Raw genomic sequence first — 26,560 nt, forward strand, 5'->3', positions numbered from 1 at the left:
TTAAAAGCATCTGTAGGCCTTCATGGATTCAGAAAATCAGTTTTTCAAAACCAAAAATGATTGTTGTGTACAACACAAAGTTTAGATTTTTAAGTAAAAACTAGATTTTATATGTTTAATATTTGAATTTTTGATGCTGATAATCTAAAACCGCTATTGAAGAATATCATTTTCCTCAGGCCACGAAGACTCAATCCATTTAATTTTAGTAAACATTTACTTTTTTAAAAAAAGATTTTATTTTATTTTTTTTATTTGAAAGGCAGAGTTACAGAGAAGGAGAGGCAGAGAGAGAAAGAGAGGTCTTCCATCCACTGGTTCACTCCCCAGATGGCCTCAATGGCTGGAGCTGTGCTCATCAGAAGCCAGGAGCTTCTTCTAGGTCTCCCACATGGTGCAGGGGCCCAAGGACTTGGACCATTTTCTACTGCTTTCCCAGGCCATAGCAAGAGAGCTGGATTGGAAGAGGAGCAGCCGGGACACGAACCTGTGCCCATATGGGATGCCAGCACTGACTGCAGGCAGCGGCTTTATCTGCTACACCACAGGGCCAGCCCCAGTAAACACTTAGTTTTTAAAAAAATTTATCTGAAAGGCAGGCTGGTGCCGCGGCTCACTAGGCTAATCCTCCGCCTTGCAGCACCAGCACACCGGGTTCTAGTCCCGGTCAGGGTGCTGGATTCTGTCCCGGTTGCCCCTCTTCCAGGCCAGCTCTCTGCTGTGGCCAGGGAGTGCAGTGGAGGATGGCCCAAGTGCTTGGGCCCTGCACCCCATGGGAGACCAGGATAAGTACCTGGCTGGATCAGTGCGGTGCACCAGCCACAGCGCGCTGGCCGCGGCGGCCATTGGAGGGTGAACCAACGGCAAAAAGGAAGACCTTTCTCTCTCTCTCTCTCTCTCACTGTCCATTCTGCCTGTCAAAAAAAAAAATAAAAATAAATATAAAAATAAAAAAAACTAAAAAATTTATCTGGAAGGCAGAGTTAAAGAGGGAGAGAGAGAGTGGAAGTGGAGCAGGTAATGGCTTTACCCACTATGCTACAGCACCAGCTCCAATATTCACTTTTCATAATAACTTTTAAAAGGTGTGACAGAGGCCAGTGTTGTGGCACAGTAAGTTAAGATGTGGCCGGCAACAGTGACATTCCATATAAACACTGGTTCAAGACTCAGCAGCTCCACTTCCCATCCTGCTCCCTGCTAATGTGACTGGGAAAGCAGCAGAGGATGACTCTAAAGGCTTGGGCCCCTGCACCTAGTGGGAGACCTGGAAAAAGCTCCTGGCTTCAGCCTGACCCAGCCCTGGCCATTGTGGCCATTTGGGGAGTGAACCAGCGGATTGAAGATCTCTGTCTCCATTTCTCTCTAACTCTGCCTTTCCAATAAACAGATAAATCTTTAAAAAATAAAAATGGAAACAAAAGTCTGCTTGCCTACGGAGCCGGCATTGGGACCCAGTAGCACACGTGCACCTTGCCAGAAATGCCCACTGGAGCAGAGAGCTTGGCAGTCTGCCAGAGCGGCGTGGGCTACAAAGCTCCTTTGTGAGCTTGGTTACAGAGGTCTCTGAACCAGAGGCTTTGCACAGTTCCAGGGGAGCTCGCCTCTCTGGCTCTGCGGGGAGTGCGACGCTGTCCAGCGCAGGAGCTGGGAGTGAAATAGAATGTCACACCATGCCTGCTGACGGAGAAACGGTGTCTGGATGATGAAATCAAGAGTGTTGGGTGAGGCTGACAGATCTACAGATAGTAGTCGTTTTGCTCAGTTAATTATGCTGATTGACTTCTAGAACACAACTTCAGGAAGAGCATTTTTTTTCCATCAGAACAGAATGATATTGGATATGGCCAGAGAACACACACACACACACTCTCACTCTCACACGGGATGGCCAGAGGCTGTGTGTGTGTGCATGTGTGTGTGTACTCCGCGGGGCTGTTGTGATGCCTCACCTCACCGTTCCTGCTGGAAATGCTGAGGGCCAGGGAATACGTGGCGTACAGGCGTGCAGGGCAGCTCTCCAAAAATGATCGCCTGGTGGTCTGGGTCCACTTAGAGTGGCGTTCTTCATGTTGAATCCCGTAAAACTGGAGCTGCTGCGGTGTCTTGTGAAGATGCATAGGCACAGGTTGCCTCCCGAGCCCTTAGTGTAACCCAGTGTACCTGCTGGGCCAAGGGTGTTGTCAAGAAGTTGAATTAAAAGGAAAGATCTCCTGCATGATTCCAGCCTGCAGTCTGATGAAGGATAATGACCGGCTTAAGAAGACTTAAAATGCCGAACCTGAATGAACATTGGCAGTTAGATTAATATATAATGATGAAGCATTCAAAGCAAAATTTCAGCTTGGGAAAAGAGGCTACAAGTGCTTCATTAATGATGTTTAGCCAGTGTTATGATTTGAGTCTTAGCATAGTTACAGATGGCTACAGCAATGTCTGTGTGAATGAGGGGAAGCTTTGTTACTTGGAGATGGTCACTATGGGAAAGTGTTGCCTGGACGAACAGTGTTAGGTTTGTCCGTGAAGGACAGGGAGGAGCTTGTTGAAGTTGAGTGGGGGCGGGGAGCAGCTGAGCCATTCCGATGCTAGGCAGTGCCTGGAAAGGGCTGTCCATCAAGTGGAGGGGCACGCCTTCAGCTTCCATCTTCTCGTGCGCAGGTTTCCTCCCCAACAGTGACAGTCTCTTTCAAAGAATTAGCATTTAAAAGTCCAAAGCTTTGGATTATCTTGAGCTGAAAAGTGCCACTAAGGATTTTGAAAAATACGAAGTATAGAAGATAAACAGACTTAAAAAGTTTTCTGTGAAATTAAAAGAATGAACTCATTTCAGTGAAAGGCTGAAGACGAACCCTGATATTATCCACATTGCCAAGAAGCCATAAAAAACTGGATCGCTGACCGGTGCCTCCAGCAGTGGTTCTAGCTCACATTTCTCATGGCAGATAGCCGAGAAGCAAGTCCCATGCCTCCCTTGGTTTTCCTATGAGTGACTTGGCTGCACCTGAACTCCTGATGAATCCAGATGCAAGTCCTTGCTGCTATGATCTGGTTGATCCTTATCACCGTGGAGGGCTGGAAGAGGGCAGTGCATTGGTTTTGCAAGAGGTGAACATGGTGAATGGCATTTTGAGGACTGTAGAGTCTTCAATTGCATCTGAAGGCCAAAACGTTCAACACAGTGCCTGTATTTCTCTACTGGAGATAGGCACTTCCAGTGGACCTGGCTGCCTCCCTCCATAGGCATTGCGTTAAAGTGATGAAGATATGGGGTTGGCATTGTGGCATGGCAGGTAAAGCTGCTACCTATGATGACAGCGTCTTGTATGGGCACTGGTTCGAGTACCAGCTGCTCAGCTTCGGAGCTAGCTCCCTGCTTATGTGCCTGGGAAAGCAGCAGCAGATGGCCCAAGGACTTGGGTCCCTGCCACCCATGTGGGAGACCTCAGTGAAGCTCCTGGCTTTGGCCTGGCCCAGCCCTGGCGATTGTGGCCATCTGGGTAGTGAACCAGCAGGTGGAAGACCTCTGGATGTCTCTTTGTCCCTTCCCCTCTCTGATTTCAAGTAAAGTGATGAAGACAACAGAAGTAATGACGAACAGAAACGAAAACTCTGCATACTGACTCATGGTCTGTGGATCCACAGCAACTTAACCTGCTGGTGGGATCTGTTGAAGTGGTGACACTGAGCACCATGTCCTGAGATGGGGAGTTTGCGATAACCAGACGTAAAGGCTTTGTGCCGCACTTTGAGACACAATGGAGGCTTGAACAGAAAATGCCTCTGAATGCATTTACAGTCTCGAATCACGAACTGTATACACGAGAATGTAAAACTCAGGTCATTGTTGATAAATGTCTAGATTTCAAGAATAGGTACAGATAGTATTTTAATGTAGTACTGCTTGCCCTGATGTATCCTGTGTTTTGATCGTAGGTGGGTAACCTTGTGAGTTCTTCCAATAAGTAGCAGCTCCTCCAGTGAGCAGTCACGCCGAGGCTGGGCAGCTCTGCTTGGGACTGGCTGGCTTTGCTGGCTCCGTGCTGGACATGGTTCATACTTGGCCAACACCCACTCACTGTCTCATTGTTAGCCATGGCTGATCTACACCCCCGTCAGATTTGTGGGTATCGGTTATGGGGGCGTTTTGTTGAGTGACTTGTGCACGCAGTTTCTGTGTTGGTGCACCAAGCTGTTGTATTTCTATCCTGACTGCCCTGGGTGCCACTCAGTATTTGTAATTTTCCTCATCAGTAATTTCTCTAGTGGATTCTTATGTGTGCCACTGCATAAATTTGTTTTGGGTAGAGTTGGAGAAAAAGTGCTATTTTTGTTGCAGGGAAAAACCCTAAATATTAGAAGATGTGAACACCTCCTAAGCCCCTCATCCCCCAGTACTAAAACCTGTGAACCTAGGTCCCCAGGACAAAGTAGTTTAGCCAAGCTGGAGTGCCACCTTGTGGAAGCTTGATGAATCACAACTGAATTTTGCATTTGATGTATTTTCAATGAATGGCATATTCCTAACAATTTTGGGGGGCTATAATTCACAAACCATGTAAGTCACCCCTTTAAAATGCACTGGTCAGTGTTCCTTGTACCTTCAGAGTCATGTAGGCAGCACTGTGGATTTTATATTATTTAAAAGATTTATTTCAAAACTAGAATTACAGAGGGAAACTTTGTAGCTGCTGGTTCACTCCCCAGATGGCTGCCAACATTCACCTTCATCAGGGTCTCCATGTGGATGTCAGGGGCCCAAACACTTGGGCCATCCTCCAGTGCTTTTCTCAACCATTAGGAGCTGGATTGGAAGTGGAGAAGACAGGACACCAACCAGCATCCACGGGACGGCAGCATTGCAGGCAGTGGCTTTACTGCCCCAACGCTGATGCCCCGGCCCAGGCCACCTGTCATTCTGGAGTCGATACCTATGTGCTGTTCTGTGTTTGACTTCATTCACCTAGCAGGTTTTCAGGATGTATCTGTGTGATAAGAAGCTTGCTTGCTTCCTTTTTATGGTTTACTATCCTGTTGGAGTGTGCCATAGCTTGTTCATCCACTGGGTTTGTTGGTTATTAGGAACAATGCTGTTAGGAATGTTTGGACAAGATTTTCTGTGAACCCACATGTATTTTTTCATGGTGTCCGTAAATTTTGAGAGACAAGAGCTCTCATCCACTGGTTCGCTCCCCAAATGCCAGCAAGGAATTGGGGAACTCAATCCAGGCATCCCACATGGGTGACAAGAACTCAATCACTTGGGGCCTAACCTGTTGCCTTCCAGGATCTGCATTAGTAAAAAGCTGGTGTCAGGAGTGGGTTATCAACTCCAGGTTCTGTGGTTTATGGGACATGGATTTCTTCATGGCTAGGCCAAATGCCTGTTGTGAACAGATTTTCTTGGGTAGACACCTACAGTGTGGGTTTTTATTTTTATTTTTTTAAATTTTTTTTAAGAGTTAGAGACAGATGAGACAGAGAAGTCTTCCATCCACTAGTTTACTACCCAAATGGCTGCAACAGCCGGAACTAGGAGCTTCCTCCAGGTCTCCCACATGGGTGCAGGAGCCCAAGGACTTTCCTAGGCCACAGCAGAGAGCTGGATCGAAGTGGAGCAGTTGGGACTTGAACTGGCACCCATGTGGGATGCCAGCACTGCAGGCAGCAGCCCCTAGCATGGGATTTCTAGGTCAAATGGTAAACCTAGTGTATGGCTTTTTGAGGAATTGCCAAATTGTTTGCAAAGCAGCTGAACAGTTTCACATTTCCACCAATGTATGAAGGTTCTGATAGTTCTCAGTAAGGTTCAAGAAATCTGTGATACTGCTTGGAATTCAATAAAGCTTTTCTCAAAAAAAAAAAAAAATTGCAAGTAAGAACTATGTTCTCAGTTTAGAAATAATTTGGAAAGTTGAAAATAATTGCCAATTCTGCCATCAGAGTTAGTGTATTTATAGTTTGTTGTGTCAGTACAGTTAATTTTACAAAAGGAGACTTTGGCAGGTCCACAAGAGCGGAGTCCTTCCGCGGGTCTGTGTTGTGAACTAGGATGGGCTCGCATGCCTCTGGGGAAAGGCGGAGCTGAGGCCTTAGTTTTCCTGACTGCTTCTAGGCCCTGGGATGCTGTGGTGGCCTTCAGCTCTTTCCTGTCTGAAACGCTAGGCTCCTGTTAGTCTGGGTTAGAAAATTTGAATTTAAATCTGTCTGTTTTTAAGCACTCACTGAGAATGACCGAGACAGCCAGTCACCATTAAAGAACCCGCTGCTGTCAACATCGAGACCCCTGGTTTTTGGGAAATCCAATGGCAAGTACCACTTCTCCCTGCCGTCTCCTCCGGGCACACCCCTGCAGTGGGGCAAAGGTTGCCCCCCACCCCACCCCCTGTCATTGAGCCTGCTGCCTTGTGAACGTTCCAGGTGGGAGCGTGGTCAAGTACCTTCCTCTCGTAGGCCCCAGCCACTGCAGCCCACCCCGTGTCTCTCTGATGCATGGAATCCCCTCCCCTCCTCCTCCCTGCTTTCAGTGAACCTCAACAGACTCTTGTTTATCTTTGTCTCAAGGTGATGCAGCAGACTATCAGAAACAGCTGAAGCAGATGATTAAAGATTTAGCCAAAGAAAAGGATAAAACTGAGAAGGAGCTGCCCAAAATGAGCCAGGTATGGGCCTTCCTTCAGTGCGATTGGCTAATTCACCCCGAGCCGCTTGCCCTCCTAAGCCCGGACTCTGGGCCCCTTCACCACAATGCCATCCTGCAGCTGAGTACTTTGTGATAACCAACTGAGGGATATGTAACTCCATCAATTCAGATGATCCAGATACTCAAAGCCCTTGGCACCAGAAGGCTCTACCCATGCAGTATCCTTGAAGAGGTTTCATAGCAAGCTCATCCAGGTCCTCTGAGGGTGACAGGCACTTGGGGCCACTGTGGATTTAGTATCCTTGAGTGAGCGAACTCATCAGAGGTTCTGATGTCTCCAGAACCTCTGTGCCACCCAAGTGCCATCTGAATGGTGGTGTTTTGTTAATTTACAAAGGGTTCTTTTCAGTGTTTGAGAAAAGCACACTTTAAGTTACATACACTCCTTATATAGATCATTCTGGTGCTGTGCACTTTTGAGCCCTCAAGTGGAATTGAGCATATACTGTTGCCCATTCCTTTCACTGTTTTCAGATTCATCTACTTGAAAGGCAGAGTGACAGGCAGACACACAGATCACCCATCCGCTGGTTTACACCACAAATGGTTCCAACAGCCCAGGCAGGGTCAAGGTGAACCTAGAAGCCAGGAACCCTACTCAGGCCTCTCGCAAGGGTGGCAATGGGCCACCGTGACTGCCCATCAGGCACATGAGTAGGGTGCTGCGTCTGAAGCACAGCTGACCTTGAACTGGGGCTGATACTGAATGCACTCAAGTGGTAGCTTAACCTGGTGGGCAACACCAGCCCCACACCTTGATTGCAAAACCTCTCTCCTATGGGAGGTAGTATTTCATTCTACAGTTGAGAAATGCTTTCAGATTTTCATTCTGTTAAGAATGTGATAAAGTTGGCCAAATTTCATCACCTAGATGGAAATTTTTTTTTATGGTTTCAAGTTTGAAGTCGGGGAATGTTCCTCTCCAGTTCTGACTTTGGGGCAATGTTGACAGGTCACTGACAAATGCCTGGCCTTTAGGTGTGTACCGTGCTTCATCATCTCATGCCACTGCCTGGACTCAAATTCCTTATTAACTTGTTAAACACTGCTGCGACACCCCGTTCCTCTGCACACAGCCTGCACTCAGCCCTGCGCCCTCACTCGGAGAAGCCTGTGTAGTCATGAGCCCTTAGTACCCTGATGACCCCTGATACCCTTCAGCATTAATACTGTCAGTATTTCTATTTCCAACAACAATGGGCCACACCAACATCTTGCATTCCTTTACTTAAAAAATCAGATGTTTACAGAATACTCAGTAACTGCACCATCTTTCTACCCCTAGAGTAGATGTGTAGCTGCATCTCACTGAAGCATCTCATGTTACATGGATTCTCCTCTTTAGGAATGTGTACGTGGGAAAACAAGGCAGCTTCCTATTTTATCCTGTTTGCCGTAATCTTATATAGCTTGATGTTTTCCCTGACTTTCTGATCAAGCAACCTTAAAACCCTTGTGGGATTCTGGTTTCTTGGGAGACACTTCTACAAGCTGACTTACCGGGTTGGAGCATACTGTCCTACTGGATGGGCTGTGCATACATTTCTTCACATGCACACGCACACACAAAGAAGCCTTATATTTAATGAGTACAGATTTTGTAAGTACAACTTGATTCTTCTCCTGTCCTCCCTCTCCCATTCTCCACTAAGATTGATTTTCAATTAACTTTAGATACAGAAGACCACCTCTATACTAAGTAAAGATTTCCAACATATTGTGCCTACATTTCTAAAGGTCCAGTACAGACAGTGGTGTGCTGAAACTACCTGGAGTGTTTCCTAAAGGCAGAGTACTCCTGCTTCTTTCTACATACTAGTTTTCTCAGACTTTAAAATCCATTCAAGTTGCTACTTAACTTTTGTTTTTAATTCCAGAGAGAATTTATCCAGTTCTGTAAGACTTTATACAGTATGTTCCATGAAGACCCGGAAGAAAACAATCTCTACCAAGCCATCGCCACGGTCACTACGCTGCTGCTGCAGATTGGGGAAGTGGGCCAGCGAAGCAGCAGCTCCGGGAGCTGCTCCCAGGAGAGTGGGGAGGAGCTGCGGGCCGGGGCCGCCTCTCCTGGGCAGGACTCCGTGTTTGCCGACATGGATGCCAGGAAGAACCCCCAGGACTCCAGGGCGTTTCCTGAGGCCTCAGAAGGGGACTGGACTGTCTCCCTTGAGCACATCTTAGCCTCACTTCTGACAGAACAGTCACTGGTGAACTTTTTTGAAAAGCCATTGGACATTAAATCCAAACTTGAAAATGCCAAGATCAATCAGTACAGTCTGAAAGCTTTTGAAATGAGCCACCAATCACAGCCTGAATTCAAGCTGAGTAACCTGTAGCAAGACAGTTCCTTCATGGAGTACACTGGAGCCTGCTGTACCAAAGCCTAGACCACAGCCCGGCCCTTGGGTATTCAGTGCGGAAACACACTGTCCCACGGGCTGGGTGTGGACAAGCAGCCTGACAACTGTCAGCTTCCTGGACGCTGTGACTCCGTTCCCTGACAGCAGAGTGGCTGAAATGGGCACTTCTCCTGGTTACCAGTGTGACTTTATTCTGATGGAACCCAGGAGTCAGACTAGTCCCAGCAACCAAGATGGAAAACCCCAGGCTCTCGTTTTTCATTTAAGAGATTGGGAGGTCCAGAATGAGATTCACTTTTAAGATGAGAGCCACTTATCTGTGCAATTGTATTTGGCTTTTTTGCACTAATTTTGTTTCAATGCTGGTAATTGAAACCATTTTAATATATTTGGTTGTTATCACTTTGTATGTCCTTCAAAAAATGTACGAACCATGCTTTCCATGTTGGCCTCCAAGTTTTTTAATAAGAATTTTTTTTTGTATTGATGGTCTTTCAACCTCTTGCTTACTGTCTTAAGGTGTGGACTATGCCACTGAATGGGCAAGCTGGAGACAGAATCCAGGTAGGTGTGCACCATCACCATTAAAACCTTCAAAATGGGACCTCTTCAGAGCAGCAGGTCCTATCAGTGGTGTTCTGCACTGCTGCAGTACAATTCCTGCGACATCCTGATTAAATGCTGAATCGATCTGATTTTTATAATCTTAACCTAGACCTCTAAGCTCAGCTCCATGGGTAAGACATTTTTAACCAACTCATTGTTACTACAAAGTGCTAAAATATGAGCTGTCTGTTAAGTATAACCTGGTTAACCCAGTCACCTGAGAAGGCAAGTATACTTCATTCAGCCCTAGGCAGATCAAAGATCATACTGCTGTTTATCGCACTAAATCTAAGGTTCTATCGATTATACTAAAGCTTATTAAAATGTGGAGAGAGGCTTATGGCAATTGAAAATGTCTTCCAGAAAAAAAACCCTTAGACGGAATCATTCTTTCCACCCCAATCCTGCTAGATCCTCCCTGTTGGGGATGGGAAGAGATCCCGTAATCAGGGACTGCTGCAGGGAGAACACACACACACATTACGTAGCAGCTAGAAAAGGAACACCAGGGCACGAAGGCAGCTTTACAACTTTAATCAGTTCTCATCCACATTGACTGTCTGTAGATCTGGGGAGGAAAAAACAGGGACAGCCAGTCAACATGTGACACTCAAAACCATTTTCCGTGATTTTACTAGACCAACTTTACATTCATCATTTTCCCATACCAGCATTAAAGAAAGCAATGACTAATGCCTGTGTCCCTACCGGAAAGTTACCAGGCATTATAGGTGCACAGTAGGTATCTGAATAGCTGTGCTAACTAAAAGAGCTAAACACTTCTTGTCCTACAAACAGCTTTTGTGGGATGGAGTAAAACTTACTTTTGAAAGTGGTGACAGGTACGTAGGTAACCAAAGTGTAGAGCTTGTTTGGGGAATCTTCATCCTCATTACGTTTTCTGGACAACCTCACGCGGATGCGGTATGGGACATTCCTAGCAAAAAGACACAGCAGTACAGCCAGCGGCTAATATAAACAGCTGTATTCACACAGCCCATCCTTGCTTTCTGATGCTCTGTCCTTTGTTGCAGGCTGACCAAGGGGCCACTTACCATTTCCCTGGAAAATAACCATACCCCCAGTGGATACAAAATGCTACCAGCACAAGACAGGCCTGTTGAGACAGGTTAAAGTAGCCACCATGGATAACCAACCAAGGAATCCTAAGCCCAAATGTGGGTCCAAATGGATTGGTATCTGCCTCCACCACTCACTTGGGGAATTTTCTGTTAAATAAATTTCATACTACATACACCCTGCCTCAAACTATTTCACTCAACCTCTCAGCAATGTGACTTGGCTTTGTGTCCTTTTACTGCCAGTGTTACCTCAAAGAAGGCACTGGAGCGCTCTACTGGCTAGTCCCCTGCCACATTCCTAAGGGCCAGGTGGCTGGGTCTCGGGGCTCTCTTGATCTTCTCAGATGAACCAGCGAAGGCTGGACACCTGGATGCAGGCAGTGCAGAGGCTCCCTGTCTGCACATCACCACGGCTTTAGCCGTCTTCCCCAGCTGGTATCCTGTGATGTCCTCACAGCATAACCACCCCCTTGCTCCCATCACTTAAGTGCATGTTCTTCCCTGTCCCTCCTACTGCTGGGTTCTTCATCGGGGTCAATGTCACGCTCAAAAGCTTCCCTGCAAATACTACATCTAGAGTACTTTAGTTAATGCATGTGGTACTAAAAACAAATTATGTGGACTTGAGAAGCTGGTGTCACTGAAACAGGTCAACTATGAACATGTAACTTCAGTACCTTATTCCTTTGGCCCAGACAGCTTTGTTGAGCCTGGTGTCAATGCGCACATCTGGAGTTCCCATCTCTTTCATGGCAAACTTCCGGATCTCTTTGAGTGCCCGAGGGGCACGCTTCTTGAAGCCCCTGTTATGTTCAAAACATAAGTACATGAGTAACAGTATGTCTCATTTCAACAAACTAAACCTCAAACTAGGCAGAAAACATTCTTTTTTCCACCAGTGTTAATGTCCAGCATTATTGTCTTAATACCTGAGACAAAGCTATTAAGTGTTCTAGATCAAAAACGCAATTTGATGGTGTCACATGTCTTTAAGAACTGATCCTCTAAAGAGCAGCATGTAAATTTCTTCTGAAAACACAGGAAGGCAGGGGCCGATGCTGTAGTGTAGATGGGTTAAGCTGCCATCTGCAGCAACAGCATCCTGTATGGGCTATGCTTTTTGTTCCAGCTGCTCCTCTTCTGATCCAGCTCCCTGCCAATGCACCTGGGAAAAAAGCAGAACATGGCCCAGAGGCTTGGGCCTCTGCATTCACATGGGAGACCGGGATGAGGCTCCTGGCTCAGCCACGCCTGCTGCAGCCATTTGGGAAGTGAACCAACAGATGGAAGATCTCTTTCCCTAAGTCTGACTTTCAAAAACAGTAAACTCTCTACATGCCAGGCAACGTCACGGGAACATGTTATGTCTGTTAACTTACGTACATCCAAAACCTTGATTCAGGTGATAGTAACTTTTTCAAGATAAGGAAAATCATTTAAATCTTATGGTTTTGGTTAAGACTATGAAATACTTCCTCAACTTTCTATGAATACCTAACCCATCTATGAATCCAAGGTGCCAGAAAGAATAGCACAACAGACAATCCCCAGCGCTTCGCACTCAGCCTGTGACCCATCAGGCACACCAGATGGTCAGCAAGCACAGAGAAACCAGGGGCTGGTGCTGTGCTGCGGTGCACTGCACCCCCACCCGCTGCGCCAGCGGCACCCTGCGAGCACTCCAGCTGCTTCACGTCTGATCCGGCTCCCTGCCAGTGAACCTGGGAAAGCAGTGAAGATGCCCCAAACACCCGAGCCCCTGCCACCCACCTGGGAGACCCTGATGGAGTTCCAAGCACCTGGCTTTGACCTGGCCCAGCCCAAGCTGTTGCAGCCATTTGGGGAATGAATCAGCAGATTTCCCTCTAATTCTCCCTTTCAAATACATAATTAAATAAATCTTGAAAACAGACAAACCAATGAAAAAGCATTTGAGAAGGGGAGCACCAGCTTCAGTCAAATGGCCAAGGTAACACTAGGCGCAGGCCCTGAAGGTAATGGAGGCAGCCATTAATTATCCATGAGAAAAGCTCCAGGCATGGGGGAAACAGCCGCTCTGAAACAGGTACCTGCATGGATTTGCACTTAACATTAACAGGCATTTGCCTTAGAGCAAGCAAATAGGCGGCCCAGCTCATATGGGATCGCAGTGAGCGACCTGAGAATAGACCATATTTGAGGAAAGGCCAGGGAACCAGGAACAGGGAGCTGCTACTACCACCACTTCCATGAGAGAGCTGGGGGGAAAGGGATGACAAGACATCAGCACACCTGGATACCAGCGAAACACCACGTGGGGGGAGCCTCAGCCCCAGTGTTAGGTCCCCTCTAGTCCCTAACAGGAATGCCTGGGTTCAGTTCCCTGCTAGTGTAGACCCTGCGAAGCAGGATTCCTGGCTCAAGAAATTGAGTTTGGGCCACCCAATTCGGAGACCTAGACTAAGTTCCTGGCTCCCAGCTTTTGGCCCTGGCAGCATCTCAGAGTGAACCAGCAGATGAGAGCCCTTTCCCACTGCCTCAAACTAAAATAAAAATCAACAGGGCTGGTGCTGTGGCGTAGGCATTCCACATGGGTGCCAGTTTGAGTCCCAGCTCCTCCACCTCAGATCCATCTCCCTGCTGATGGCCTGAGAGGGCAGCAGAGAATGGCCCAAGTGCGTGGGCCCCTGCACCTGCATGGGAAGACAACAGAAGAAGCTCCTGGCTCCAGATGGGCCCAGCTCTGGCCATTGCGGCCATTCAGGGAGGGAACTGGCAGATGGAAGACCTATCTGTGTCTCCTTTTGTCTGCAACTCAGCCTTTCAAATAAATCAACACCAACACTTAAAAAAGATATCAAATGGCAGTTGGTAGCTGAAGCCCAGGAGTGGTTGCTAACACCAAGTACAGCCAGAAAAGGGACCCAGTCCTAGAGTACAACAGAGGGATACAAGAGACTGAGGAACAGCAAGTGCAGTGGGAAGACAAACACGACTGCAGGATCTCAGGGAAACAAACAAGAAAAAAAAAAAAAAGCCGTTTTTTGGTGAAGCAATTGACTGTCAGTTACTGCTGACAAGGTGAGGGACAAGGACCAACAAAGTACCAAGTGCCTGAAAATCTCATCCACCCCTTCTCTCACCCTCTGCTCACTGTCTAGTTGGCATTTTTTAACTTCTAGGATACACCCCTGTCTGCCTGCTCCCATCCTCAGCAGCCAGGGAAGGCAGGGTCTGTGGCTCTGCCGAACCTGCAGAGCTCAGGACGGTGCCCGATATGCCCCAAATGGGAAGGCGAAGAGGGGGTTACTCACGAGCAACTTCACACCCCCGCCCTCATAGCCAACCCAGACCATAAATAAGACGGTGTGCACGGTGCCCCTCGGCTGACAGGGCTGACGCTTGGCCGGGACGCTAGCCAGGCCCACCCCCGGTGAATGCTGCCACACGCTTAAATCCCCGGCAAAATCACTCGCCCTGGGATTAAAGCTCGCTCAGTCAAGTCCAAGAAAATTCTGTCCAGACTGCCGCCTTAAACTACTTCACTGCTAAGACGCTGCCGCTACAACACAGAGTAGCAGTGTGCACAGAGCTGGTCTCAGCAGCGGCGGCCAGGAACCTACCACTACACCCCAGAGAAACAGGGACCGGCACACAGCCATCGTCCCTCTGCCTGGACTTCCGGAACCCAAACGCCCACTGCCTGCTCCCACGTCCTCGTCTGTATCCCAGCACTCTCACCCCCGCGCGGGTCATTGAACCAGAAACGGGAATCCCACGGAAGGGTGCACCTCCCGCCGCAGAGGGGTGCATTTCCCGAGAACCAGAAGCCCTGCAGATGGCTGTCCCCGCCCGGCTCCATGCGAACACCAAAGCACTAGCCGCAACAGTGTTCTCATTTCCGTCCCCATCAAGTTGCCCCAAACCGACTCCTCCCAACACTCGGGTCACTCCACCGCACGGCTCCCCTCACCGACCTCGCAGCGCTACCCCTGCAACGCCGCGGCGCCCACCCAGCACGGATTCCGATCCAGACCCCCTTCCCTGCGAGACCACCCGGCGGGGCTACTCACACGCCATGGATGCGCTTGTGAATGTTGATGGTGTACTCGCGGGTCACCACCTCGTTGATGGCAGAACGACCCTTCTTCTTCTCGCCGCCCTTCTTCGCGGGAGCCATCTAAACGGAGGCCACAAGGAGCTCGGACAAGCCCAGGGCAAAGCCACCCTCCCGGGATCGGCCCCTGCAGCCCAGGCAAGGCCACGCGGGCTATTCTGCGACGAGTACACCCGCGCCCCGCATAGGCTCCCGACCCGGAAACCCGGAGGGTCTCAGGTTCCCTAACTCCGGCCACTCGCCCTCCCCATCGCCGGGGAACCCTTAAAAGTCAGCGCGGATTCTCATCTTTCCGGAACGCGGAGCCCACCGCAGGGTCAGGAAGGACCCTACCGTCCCGGTCAGCACAATCCCCGGGAAGGATGGACCCAGATTCTCAAGCTGGGAGACAGCCACCCATACTCACCTTGGAGGGCCCAAGCTGGAAAGGAAGAGCGCGAGGGATTGTGGGAGAGAGAAAGCCCCGGCTGCAAGTACAACTTCCGGGTCGCCCGGCGGCAGGAGGAGGGGCCCGAGTAGAGAAGGGGCGGAGGCGCAGAGAGGTGACGTCAAGGGAGCGCGCCAAGGGGAGGGGCGAGCTGCTCCTCTTCTCGGTTGGGGAGCATGGAGGGAATTTGCGTCCGCTGTCTGAGTCTTCGGAGGGCGTCCAAACCCGGGCCTGCAGCGGGGTGGGAGCAGGGCCAGGGGGCGAAGAGGCTCTTGTGTTTTTCTCACTCACTCATTCATTGCTGCTGGCCTCAGAAACCCAGGGTCTTTGAAATGAAAACCTGCAGTTTGTAAATGACTTTATGTGAAATGCCAGCTTAGGAGAGAGTGGCAAACAATCGCATTAGAAAAGCAGCGTGCTGTGCAGTATATGTTACACTGGATAAATCAACGCGCATGACTTCACACGAAGCACGGTGACAAGACGCGTGAGGACGGGCTAGGTTCTGGCAGACGTGTTGTTGGGCGCTTTGCCACTGTGTAAACACACAGCCCTAGCTGATGCAGGCTAGGACTAGGCTGTGTGGCATGCGCCGTTGTAGCTGTGGTCTGTGGTTGCCTGGCACACGGGTACGCGGTGCCTGACTGTATGTTTCCAGCTCCAGAAAGGCCCAGTGACAGCAGCAGAAGCCGCACTTGACCCAGCACGGTCCTCATCCTCACTCTGGGCATCTGGATTTCAATCTCGACTGCTTTAAAAAAAATTTTTTTTGGATTTTAATCTCTACTGCTTTATTTTTTTTTTCTTCAAACTAAAAGAATCAGGTCTCCATGAAGGGTAGTTGATTCCATGCTTTGGGGCAGACAAAAAAATAAAAATGGGCCCTGCTCCTGTAGTTTCTAAGAGAAAATCTGAAAGCTGGTTTCTTCCAGGCAGTGTTCAAGGAGCCAAACAAAAGAGCAAACTCCAGCTGGCGAAGTGCAGATTTGAGAATAAAATAACAATGGTTAATTAGGCAAGCTTCCTTTAGAAAAGTTCATGCTTAAAATAAAACATGAGATATTAAAAAAGGGAATTGTAGTTTACAAAGGCGTCAGGGTCATAGCTGTGTGACTGGGTGTGACGTTCCTGTGAGTCCGTCTGAGAAGCCCCCACGGCCATTTCTCTGGAGGACCCAATGATGTTTTTCTGTGACACTGATGGCTGAGACCTGCAGGCTGCACCTATCCAGACTGAAGAGACAAACTGAAACCATTTTGTACCGCTCAGACTTCACCAGACAACTTACACAAGAACGCAAAGTATCATAGCTTAGAACTGTCTTACGAGTTGGCAGATTCGCTCTGTTGAAACAGAAAAGTTAAGCTCAATTTAAGGAATCTGAGTTGTGGTTAGAGGCAGAAGATACGTTTTAATTGTTTACAATAGCTGGCACTCAGCAGGCTCCGACTTCACATTCAGTCCCTTCTCATGAGCCAAGACTTCATAGTTTTCCAAACCGAAAGGTCATGGTTTTTCTGCAAATAGGACAGAGCTGCAAAAGAGCTTTTTAATGAGCAGAATTTAATGAATCAAAAGCTGCAGGATTAAACTTCCCATGTATGTGGGCTGAGAGAACTATTACACAAATGCTAAACATGTGTAAGACTTGAGCAAAGCTAAATTAAATTAGCAGCATGGCATACTCCACCCTTGCTTAATGGCTTTCATCTAGAAAATTCTAGGACAACAAAAATGCTGGGTTCATTAAAAAATCTCGTTTCACCTAGAAGGATTCTGACAGTCCAATAAAATGCAAATTCTTTTACAGAAAAATCAGCTCTCTAAACCTTTCAGTTTATAAAGTGAAGCTAAAACATAATCCATTACACATAGCTTATTTTTTTTTTTTTTTGACAGGCAGAGTTAGAGAGAGACAGAGAGAAAGGTCTTCCTTCCGTTGGTTCACCCCCAAAATGGCCACCACGGCCAGCGGGCTGCGCTGATCCGAAGCCAGGAGCCAGGTGCTTCTTCCTGGTCTCCCATGCAGCTGCAGGGCCCAAGTACCTGGGCTATTCTCCACTGCCCTCCCTGGCCACAGCAGAGAGCTGGCCTGGAAGAGGGGCAACCAGGACAGAACCCAGCGCCCTAACCAGGACTAGAACCTGGGGTGCCAGCGCCGCAGGCGGAGGATTAGTCTAGTGAGACGCCGCGCCGGCCATAGCTTTTCTTTTTTACAAGGGGGCTCTTTTCTGGTTCATTAAAAATATTCCTAGTTTACACAAAATACTTTGACTTACCCCCCCCCCTTTTTTTTTGCAGGAACAGTGCAACTACACAAGCAGTAGAACTCCCTTCAGATGCAATTATGTAGTATCTTTTTACGCCATCTCACTCTGATCATAGTCATGGAACTAAGAGCTGTTTTACAGAAGCAGAGAGCTATGGTGATGGAGCAAGGAAAGGAACTTGGCAGCCCTGGGCCAACGTATTTGGAAGGGGTTCTCAAACACAGTGGGCCAGGGCATGCTCCCGTCAGCATGGCAAAACTGCACCGGGGCCAGGATGGCAGTGGTTAGCTGACACCTCCCAGGTGCTGCTGGTGCGACCCCCCATCACCATGGCAGATACTTTTATACACGCAGCCCACCCACATCGCTGACACCTAAGTGTTGGCAGCGAGGGCTCCTGAGATTCCAGTCCGGGTGAGTTTCATTGTGGGCTATGAATGAAGACTTTGGTGGAGAACATTTGCTTTCTCCAGACTACCTGTGCCAGCAAGGTGGAGACGTTCCGAGGAACTTTGTCTTGTGGTTGTCTATTTTGCTGTCATTCTACGGTAAACCATTGTTTTTCTGGCACAAGCTTTAATGTTGAAGATTGGGAACTTGATGCCCACGTTGCAATTCAAAAACCTAACGCCATCACTCAGCTTACTGTTTACTTCCTTTCCCTTTGCTGTTTTTGATTGTCCTTGGTTGTGGCTGAGCATGAAAATTTGCTGAAATTCTCATGTATGTATTTGAGTCTAATAAACATTTCAAAATCAAAGATTTCAAGAATCTTTGGATGCCTTGAAAATGTTGAAAAGTCTTGAAACTGGAAAAAAAAAAGTTTACCAGTAAAAGAATGTATATGCATGGATGTATAACAAGGGACAGAAAGAGTTATACAAATGTGTTAATTTATTACAAAAATGTCCACTCACAGAAAAACACAAGAAAACTTTTATACTTTTTATATATTTGGGAAAGGAACTGGTGTCTCAGTACAAAATAATTTACACATAATCCATACAATTTTATTTTATATAGAAATAGGTCATTATTACAACAGCTGTACAATTCACTACACTTTGTCTTATAATTACATAAAATCTTTTCTTTAGAAACATCTCAACATAACAAAACATACAAAAAAAGCAAAGTGCATTTGGAAAAGGGAAATCCAATCCTCGGTATTATCATGAAAGACGTAGAAAGATGCAGCATTCTCACGCGGAGGGCCACCCGTGTGGGGGTGCCCTCGGGGACTGGAGCCCCCCAGGCCTGCCTGGCTTCTGAAACCTCTCCCCTCTTAGTCTTGGGGTCCTCAATAGAGTTTTGTGCTTTGCTTTAAGTCCACCTCTGCAGTTGCAATCAACAGGGTAAACAGGATATAGTCCAGTGTTACATCTGGGGTGGGGGTGGGGGTGGGGGGCAGGAATTACCACCAGTCGGGCAGGGGGCAGGGGATGAAGAACCTCAGTCCGTTAGGGTTGAGGCCAGAGGGTATGTATCTGCAGCTTGGTTAAAACCAGCTTGGCTATCGGATTGGGGAGCTGTTTCTGTTACTGAGGCCTCCAAGTGAAAGTCAGGAGACCTTATTATTTTTAAAAACCCGAAAGTGCCTAAGTTATTTTCTCTGTGCAGCTGTGCAAATTAAACCAAAAATAACCATTTAGAAATAATGAAAAATAATATCTTTATTTTCTCTCTTTCTCTCTCTCCGATAGATCTGTAACTCAGTCCTTCTTGAATGCAAAGGAAAGATATCTAGAGAGCGAAGGCCAGTGAGCGCGAGTGGACGGGCTAGGGTGCCCTGGGGCCACCGTGCACTCTGGGGGATGCAGCAGGTGTACTCTCTCCCCAAAGGTGAACTGAGCAGCGGTGCCTCCAAGGGGCCATGGAGCCCATTCCGTATGGCTGTAGAGCGTGCCCCAGGAGCTCGGAACCAAGGACAAGGCGGCTGGTATTCTTGGTCATTGCCCACCACGCCAGCAGTGCACCCTGGGAGATGTTTGCCACCTGGGAGCTCTGAAATGTATGCAGTGTGCACAGTGTCCCATGGCCGCCACCCCTCCCCACACCCCCTCGTCCATTGGTTAAAGCTGATTGCGTCCTGACGTCAGTCCCAGGGCACTACCGGGGCGGCTGCTGCAGGCCCGCTGACTCAGACAGGCTGCTGACCCTTCGGGGCGGTCGTGGGGGCTGGGGCTGCACGGCGGGTGGCGGGCCGTAGCTCAGGGTCCCCGGCTGTTGGGAGTAGGTGGAGAGAAGTAGCGAGTCCTGCTGCTCACTGTGCAAAGGAGTCGGCGCCTGTAGCAGGAAAGAAAAGCAAAACATGCTCCAGAGGTGCTTCTGAGGGTCCTCGGCCGCCCTTCTGTCCACTGCCTTCAGGGCTCCTGTGCCCCGGAGGAATGTGGGGGCAGGGGTGCTCTGGGTGCTGCCAGACGTGGCTTAGCAGCTCTGGAACGAAAGACTTTATCTTGATCCTGGTCCTCGAGATGTCTCAGCCACTGCACTCTGACTTATGGCTTTGCAGCTGTCAGGCAGAGCAGGTGGAGCTAAGGGTGCGGAGGGAGCCCTGCGGGACAGGTTGTGGGCTGGGCTAGAAGCGGGACCCAGGCACACGTGTGACAGAAGCTGCAGCCCTCTGAGGACCTCAGCAGACACCTGGCTCCCAGCTGAACCCCCAGTGGCTCCCTCTCTCTTCTTCTGGTATTTTTGGCACTTGTTTGAATTAAGTTAGCCTTTTAGGCAGCAACCACAGGTCAAAGTACTTCAGAATTTCCTAGCAAGCCCCAGGCAGTCTGATGGATCTTGAACTAAATGTGATTTGACTACGTATTTGTAGAAGACTTTTATCTACAGTCGCATTGGAAAGTCTGACAAACCTAGTTATCCCTGGTGGGGTTTTTTGCTTCTAAAATATGGACATACCAAGATGCAAAAATCTTGGTAAAAATTCCTTAGCACATAAACCATCCAAGATACATAATAGCTGACTCTTTTTTTTTTTTTTTTTTTTGACAGGCAGAGTGGACAGTGAGAGAGAGAGACAGAGAGAAAGGTCTTCCTTTGCCGTTGGTTCACTCTCCAATGGGTGCCACGGCCAGCGCAATGCGGCCGGCGTACCACGCTGATCTGATGGCAGGAGCCAGGTACTTGTCCTGGTCTCCCCTGGGGTGCAGGGCCCAAGCACTTGGGCCATCCTCCACTGCACTCCCAGGCCACAGCAGAGAGCTGGCCTGGAAGAGGGGCAACCGGGACAGAATCCGGCGCCCCAACCGGGACTAGAACCCGGTGTGCCGGCGCTGCAAGGCGGAGGATTAGCCTAGTGAGCCGTGGCGCCGGCTTTTTTTTTTTTTTTTTTTAATAGCTGACTCTTAACTTCTGTAGCACAGAACAGCTTTGAAGACAGGGAGAAAGACGCCACGTAAGACTGGGCTGTGGAGCTTGGCTCCGCTCCCTAGACCCACGCTGGCCCTGCTGGGCCTGGTACCCACCTGCAGGTAGTGCTGCTGTGGCTGCGGCTGGGCCTGAGCGGATGGCTGGGAAGCCCGGAAGCTGGGGTGAAGCACCGCCTGGCCCATGAGCAGGACAGGCGTGGAGGCGCTGCTGCTGGCGGGGTGTGCGTCTGCGTTTGGGAACATGGCCTGGCTCTGTGCGTACCTGTTTGGGTTCACGTGCCAAGGAGAGAACAGATCCTTTAAGAAAGAAACTCTGTCACGACACCAAAAGCACAGGTAACAATGATGACAACAACATAGGTAAGTGGACTTCACCAAAACCTTTGGGCAGCAAAGGACGCTGGCAACAAAAGGCAGAGGCGTGCTGCAGGAGGAGAGAAAACGTTGGTGGGTCATATCTCTGATAGGGGACTGGCGTCTAGGATACATAAAGGATTTCTACAATTCCACAACCCAAACAGTCTGATGAAGACACAGCAAAGGACCCGAGAAGACATTTCTCCAAAGACAAGACGGAGATGACCAACGTGGTCCAACGCACGGAAAGATGCCTGACGTCAGTAGTTGTAAGGGAAAAGCAAATCAGAACCAAGATGAGGGGCAGGCATTTGTCCTAGGACTTAAAATGCCAGTTGGGGCACCTGTACCCCATAAGAGAGTGCCTAGGTTTGAATCCCAGCTCTGCTCCCAACGCCAGCTTCCTGCTAATGCAGACCCTGGGAGGCAGCAGGTGATGATTCAAGTAGCCAGGTCCCTTGCACACACATGCGAAACCTGCACTGAGTTTCTGAATTTCATCTTGGGCCTGGCCCACTCCTAGCAGGTACAGGCATTTGGGAAGTGAATCAGCAGATAGGAGCTGTGAGCTGTGTCTGTTTAGACAAACAGAAAACTCCCAAGATAAGATACCACTTCACACTCATTATTATGGCTGTTATCAAAACACACAGAAAATCACAAGTGCCGATGAGGGTGGGGAGAAAGAGCCCTTGCACACTGATGCTGGGACTGTAGTAGAGAACAAATTGGTGATTCCTCAGAAAAGCTGATGTAGAATTGCTACAGGATCCAGCACCTGCTTTCTTCACGCCTGACTTTTTACCCGCAAGGAGTGAAAGCAAGGGTTCAAACAGAGATTTGTACAATAGTCAAAGGCATAAGAATGGATAAAAACTTGCGGTACATCCATACAGTGGAATACTCTTCAGCCTTAAGAAGGAAGGAAATCCTGACCCATGCTACAACATGGATGGGACACTATGCTAAATGAAATGAGCCAGTCACTGAAAGAGAGGTATTGCATGATTTATAAGAAGGACCTCAAGTCGTCAGCTTCATAGAGACAGAAAGGGAGATGGTGGTCGCCAGGGGCTGCGCAGGGAATGAATGGAGAGTTAGTGTTCCATTGGAAAGCAGAATTTCAGTTTGAAAAGATTGAAAAGTTCTGGAGACAGATGGTGGTCATGCCTGCACACTAGTGTTAGTGCAAGCTTAATGCCACCAAAATTGTACCCTTATAAATTGTTAACATGGTGAAAATTATGCTACAGATATTTTTACCATAATAAACAGTTTTTAAAAGGAGGTGTTGATAATGGCCCACTAACAAGGGGTGGAGAAAGACTCCTTGGGAAAATTCTGGAGGATGACAGATCAGGAACAGATATGTGAGGACTCTGTAGGCATGTCCGCGGTGTACTGGGTATGTAGGGACCTTGTTTCCCTGCCTGTAACTAGCACTGCGGGGCCCTAGACTTGCCCTGGGTGGAGCTGTTGGCGAGGCATCCCCTCAAAGGCCAGCAGAGAAGTCACTGGATTGAAAGGACAGTTAGAGTTCCCAGAGGATGGTATTTCCTTGTCACTGCATTTTAAGTCTCTGGAAAGTGATGGAAGATGAATCTGTGCTTCTACTTACTTGGATCCTTTAGGGAGAACAGGCAAAACCCAAAATCACCCCTCCCCACCACTGAGAGCACAAACAGTGCACAAAGAACTTCCAGGGCTTACTGCGAGGTGCATTCCCTTCCTTACCCCACCACGGCCAGAGAGAGGGCCAGGAGCTACATCCAGAGGCTGTGGGGAGATCCCAGAAAGGGCCACAGAGGTGGTTGGAAGGTTCTGGAAGCTACAGGGAGCTCCTGCAGTGTCCAGTATACAGTGTGTGGCCTTTGAGAATGTAACCCAAACCCTTTCACAGGCAGTCTCTTCACTGATGAGAGAGAGAGAGAGAGAGAGAGAGAGAGAGAGAGATTCCCTACATCATAGGGTTTTTAGGGAGATAAAATAATGAACACACAGGCCCCTGACGCTCAGAGATGCATGCAGTAACCATCTGCTGTCACTGTGTCGGCTGCAGGAGGACACAGGCAGAAGATGCCCAGTGTGACGGCCCAGCTGCAAGGCCCCTGTAGGAGGGTGTGCCAGGCTTCATCAGCTAGCCCTGTCCTAATGAATGTCAAATGCCAAGTTCAACCAGTGGTGATGCAAAAAATGGGGCAGATGTCGTGGCATAAGGGGTTAAGCTGCTGCTTGCAATGCCCACATTCCATACCAGAGTGATGGTTTGAGTCCCGGTCACTCTCTGTCAATCTAGTTCCTCACGCATCCTGGGAGACAGTGGAGGGTGGCTCAAGTACTTGGGCTCCTGCTGCCTATGTGGGAAACCCGGATGGCATTCCTGGCTCCTGGCTTCCGCCTGACCCTGCTCTGGCTATTACAGGTCTTTAGGGAATGAGTTTAGCAGATGTTAAGATCTCGCCTTCAAGCAGCCATCAAAGAAGAATATACTCTTCTTTAAAGAGAGGAGAGAACTTCCACTTTGCTTATGGCCTTGTCCAAATACTGGCGGAGTTTGTGGACTCAAAAGGTTTCCATAGCCTAGGCAGTTCATGTCAAGAGCCACGGGTGGTCACTGACATCATACATAAGAGTGTCAGTTGTTAAATTAACAACAGGAGTCATTATGTACTAACTCCCCATGCAGGACCTCTGTCCTCAAGGAGTTGTATTATGAGAGTTAAATGTAGAACTAGTTCTCAGGTTTTTTTGTGTGTGTATGAGCGTGGGTGTGCAAACTGTTGAAATCTTTACTTAGCATAGAGTTGGTCTTCTGTGTACAAAGTTAATTGAAAATGAATTTAATGGAGAATGGGACTGGGAAGGGGAGAGGGAGGAGGAGGAGGGGTGGGAGGGCAGGTATGGTGGGAAGAATTACTATATTCCTAACGTTGTACTTATGAAGTTTGTATTCCTTAAAAAATTAATTAGTTTATAAAAGACCTCTTTCTGTTTCTGCCACTCTACCTTTCGAGTCAATGAAAATACAAAATAAACATTAAAAAAAAGTGAGCAATAGTTGTTGTGCTGCTTTGTTTCAAAGGGCTGGAAACTATCTTCCAGGAACTTTTTTTTTTTTTTTTTTTGACAGGCAGAGTGGACAGTGAGAGAGAGAGAGAGAGAGAGAGACAGAGAGAAAGGTCTTCCTTTGCCATTGGTTCACTCTCCAATGGCCACTGCGGCCGGCGCGCTGCGGCCAGCTCATCGCGCTGATCCGAAGCCAGGAGCCAGGTGCTTCTCCTGGTCTCCCATGGGGTGCAGGGCCCAAGCACTTGGGCCATCCTCCACTGCACTCCCTGGCCACAGCAGAGAGCTGGCCTGGAAGAGGGGCAACCGGGACAGAATCCGGCGCCCCGACCGACCGGGACTAGAACCTGGTGTGCCGGCGCTGCAAGGCAGAGGATTAGCCTAGTGAGCCGCGGCGCCAGCCGGAATCTTCCAGGAACTTTTAAACTACCAGCCCTTGCATCTCCAGGCAGCCTTTTGCCTAGTAAGTAAGCAGCAAGCCAAGCTGCTTCTGGTCCCGGGGGTTCACACGAGAAGACGCTGAGGAAGCGCTGTGGTTTGAATGCGTCCCCCAAAGTTCATGCGCTGGAAACTCAGCCCCAAGAGCCATAGGTTAGGAAGGTTCAGAGGTGGGCCCTCTGGATGTGACTATGATTAGAGGAAGCCATGATGGCCTTGTTGGTTTCACAAGTGGAGGGAAAGAGGCGTGGCCTAGCGTGCTCCCTCTGTCTCGCCCTGGGATGCCTTCTGCCAGGGTCGGATGCAGCAAGAAGGCCAGGGCCATGCTCTTGGACTTCTCAGCCTCTTCAAACCGTGAGCCAAGTAAACGTCTGTTCCTTACAGAGTACCTGGTCTCAGGTGTTTCGTTACGGCTGCCGACAACAGACCAAGGCAAGGAAATGAAAGAGAGAAGGCTGTGTGTCTGGCAGGAAAGGAGGTTCCTACATTTGTAGGGTCTCGTGATCCTGGGGCACCGTGCTGCACCCACAGGGCAGGTAAGCTCCAAGTGTGTCTGCAGAATGGTTCCCTGGAGCTCGAGAGGGCTCCCGGGAAGGAGAAGAAGGCTACCTCCACCAAGGGTGTCACCAAGGGCGCAGGGTTTTAGACATACAAGGAAGATGTTGGGGGCCAGCACTTTGGCTTAGCAGGGTAAGCCTCCGTTGGCATCACCAGCATCCCATATGGGCACCAGTTCGAGTCCTGGCTGCTCCACTTCTGATCCAGCTCCCTGCTAATGTGCCTGGGAAAGCAGCGGAAGATAGCCCAAGTGCTTGGGTCCCTGCACCCACACACGGGAGACTGGGAGACCAGGATGAAGCTCTTGGTTCCAGGCTCTGATCTGGCCAAGGAGATGACAGCAAATTGGGCTATAATGCATTGTTTTGCCCAGGTCGGCAGGGAGTTGGACCTGCTCTAATGGGAACCAGGGGAAGAAGAGCACACTTGGATCCTGCCTCCCAGCTCGAGTCCCAGCAGGCACTGATGGCCCCGACAGAGGAGAGCCGCCAGCGGGGGCCACTCGGCACAGCTCTCTGCCTCCCCGCTCCTCCCCGGGGCCACGTACTTGACTTGCCGTCCAGTCCTGCCCATCTCTGAGGGCTGCCTCGCCTCACAAGACCCAGGCATCATGGGCTGGATGGGCTGGCTCAGCAATAGTCTTGGAACAGAAGAGAGAAATGGGAAATTGTATCAGCACCGAAACCGTAGCACCTATGGCCAACGCTCATCCCCGCTTCCTCAGAGGTCGACAAACTCAGGGCGTCATCCTCCCTGCTCGTGGGGACCCCAAGGCCTCTCCTGCCACTTCCCTCACTGCATCCAACTACAGAGACTTTAGAATCTCTCTGGACCCCGTGTCCATCTGCAGCAGGGAGCTGAGTCAAATCGCTGAAAACCACCCCCTCGGTCGGCCTCTGCACCACGGTGGGCTCCGTACCTGAGCTGCCGATCATGGCTGAAGTCGGGGCTGGGCTGGCACTGGCTGGCCTCCTGGGAGGCGGGAGCAGGCGTGGTCAGATTCAGAGTCGGCGGGAGCGCGGCCGTGGCGCTGCTGAATTGGGACGTCAAACTGCTCACCGAGCGGCTGCCGGCCTGCAGCAACTGCGAGCCCCTCAATGGCTTGGGCCCCTGGAGCATTGAGAGGGGCAGCACTCAGACTGAGCTCAGGCACCAGCTCTCCATGGAATGTCCCTCCCCTGGGCCTTTAGCCTAACTTGGGGCCTACTTAGGACCTA

The 26,560-nt window shown here is 49.3% G+C and overlaps 3 protein-coding genes across 22 annotated transcripts in view; 1 reads left to right on the plus strand and 2 right to left on the minus strand.

Annotated features, from left to right (window-relative positions):
* The window catches only part of TBC1D8 (TBC1 domain family member 8), a 131,092-nt gene extending 121,537 nt beyond the window's left edge, over nucleotides 1–9,555 (plus strand). For all 13 annotated transcript variants that reach the window (XM_051835502.3, XM_051835511.3, XM_051835506.3 and 10 more), the window contains 3 exons: nucleotides 6,216–6,305; nucleotides 6,562–6,659; nucleotides 8,578–9,555. In XM_051835502.3, the coding sequence (XP_051691462.2) occupies nucleotides 6,216–6,305; nucleotides 6,562–6,659; nucleotides 8,578–9,039 (650 nt within the window). In that variant the 3' untranslated portion in view covers nucleotides 9,040–9,555. The remainder of the gene's footprint in view (nucleotides 1–6,215; nucleotides 6,306–6,561; nucleotides 6,660–8,577) is intronic.
* Nucleotides 9,556–10,187: 632 nt separating this feature from the next.
* RPL31 (ribosomal protein L31) lies at nucleotides 10,188–16,147 on the minus strand. 2 transcript variants are annotated; one of them, XM_002709919.6, is made up of 5 exons: nucleotides 15,254–16,147; nucleotides 14,804–14,910; nucleotides 11,429–11,554; nucleotides 10,494–10,606; nucleotides 10,188–10,237 (listed from the first exon to the last, which is right to left on the minus strand). In XM_002709919.6, exons 2-5 carry the CDS (start codon nucleotides 14,908–14,910, stop codon nucleotides 10,206–10,208), a joined length of 378 nt encoding a protein of 125 aa, XP_002709965.1. In that variant the 5' UTR covers nucleotides 15,254–16,147; the 3' UTR covers nucleotides 10,188–10,205. The 2 variants fall into 2 exon arrangements, with proteins under 2 accessions (XP_002709965.1, XP_089183614.1); XM_089327488.1 differs by having other exon boundaries at nucleotides 15,181–15,255.
* A 2,273-nt stretch (nucleotides 16,148–18,420) lies between these two features.
* The window catches only part of NPAS2 (neuronal PAS domain protein 2), a 184,162-nt gene continuing 176,022 nt past the window's right edge, over nucleotides 18,421–26,560 (minus strand). For 6 of the 7 annotated variants that reach the window (XM_070068724.2, XM_070068721.2, XM_070068722.2 and 3 more), the window contains 4 exons: nucleotides 26,263–26,453; nucleotides 25,891–25,983; nucleotides 21,021–21,186; nucleotides 18,421–19,830 (listed from right to left, as the gene is read on the minus strand). In XM_070068724.2, the coding sequence (XP_069924825.1) occupies nucleotides 19,654–19,830; nucleotides 21,021–21,186; nucleotides 25,891–25,983; nucleotides 26,263–26,453 (627 nt within the window). In that variant the 3' untranslated portion in view covers nucleotides 18,421–19,653. The remainder of the gene's footprint in view (nucleotides 19,831–21,020; nucleotides 21,187–25,890; nucleotides 25,984–26,262; nucleotides 26,454–26,560) is intronic. The other variant, XM_051835548.3, reaches the window with a different exon arrangement.

The sequence above is a fragment of the Oryctolagus cuniculus genome, chromosome 2, assembly GCF_051225735.1.
Source record: "Oryctolagus cuniculus isolate XC-2025 breed Fujian yellow rabbit chromosome 2, ASM5122573v1, whole genome shotgun sequence".
In the NCBI taxonomy this organism is placed as follows: Eukaryota; Metazoa; Chordata; class Mammalia; order Lagomorpha; family Leporidae; genus Oryctolagus; species Oryctolagus cuniculus.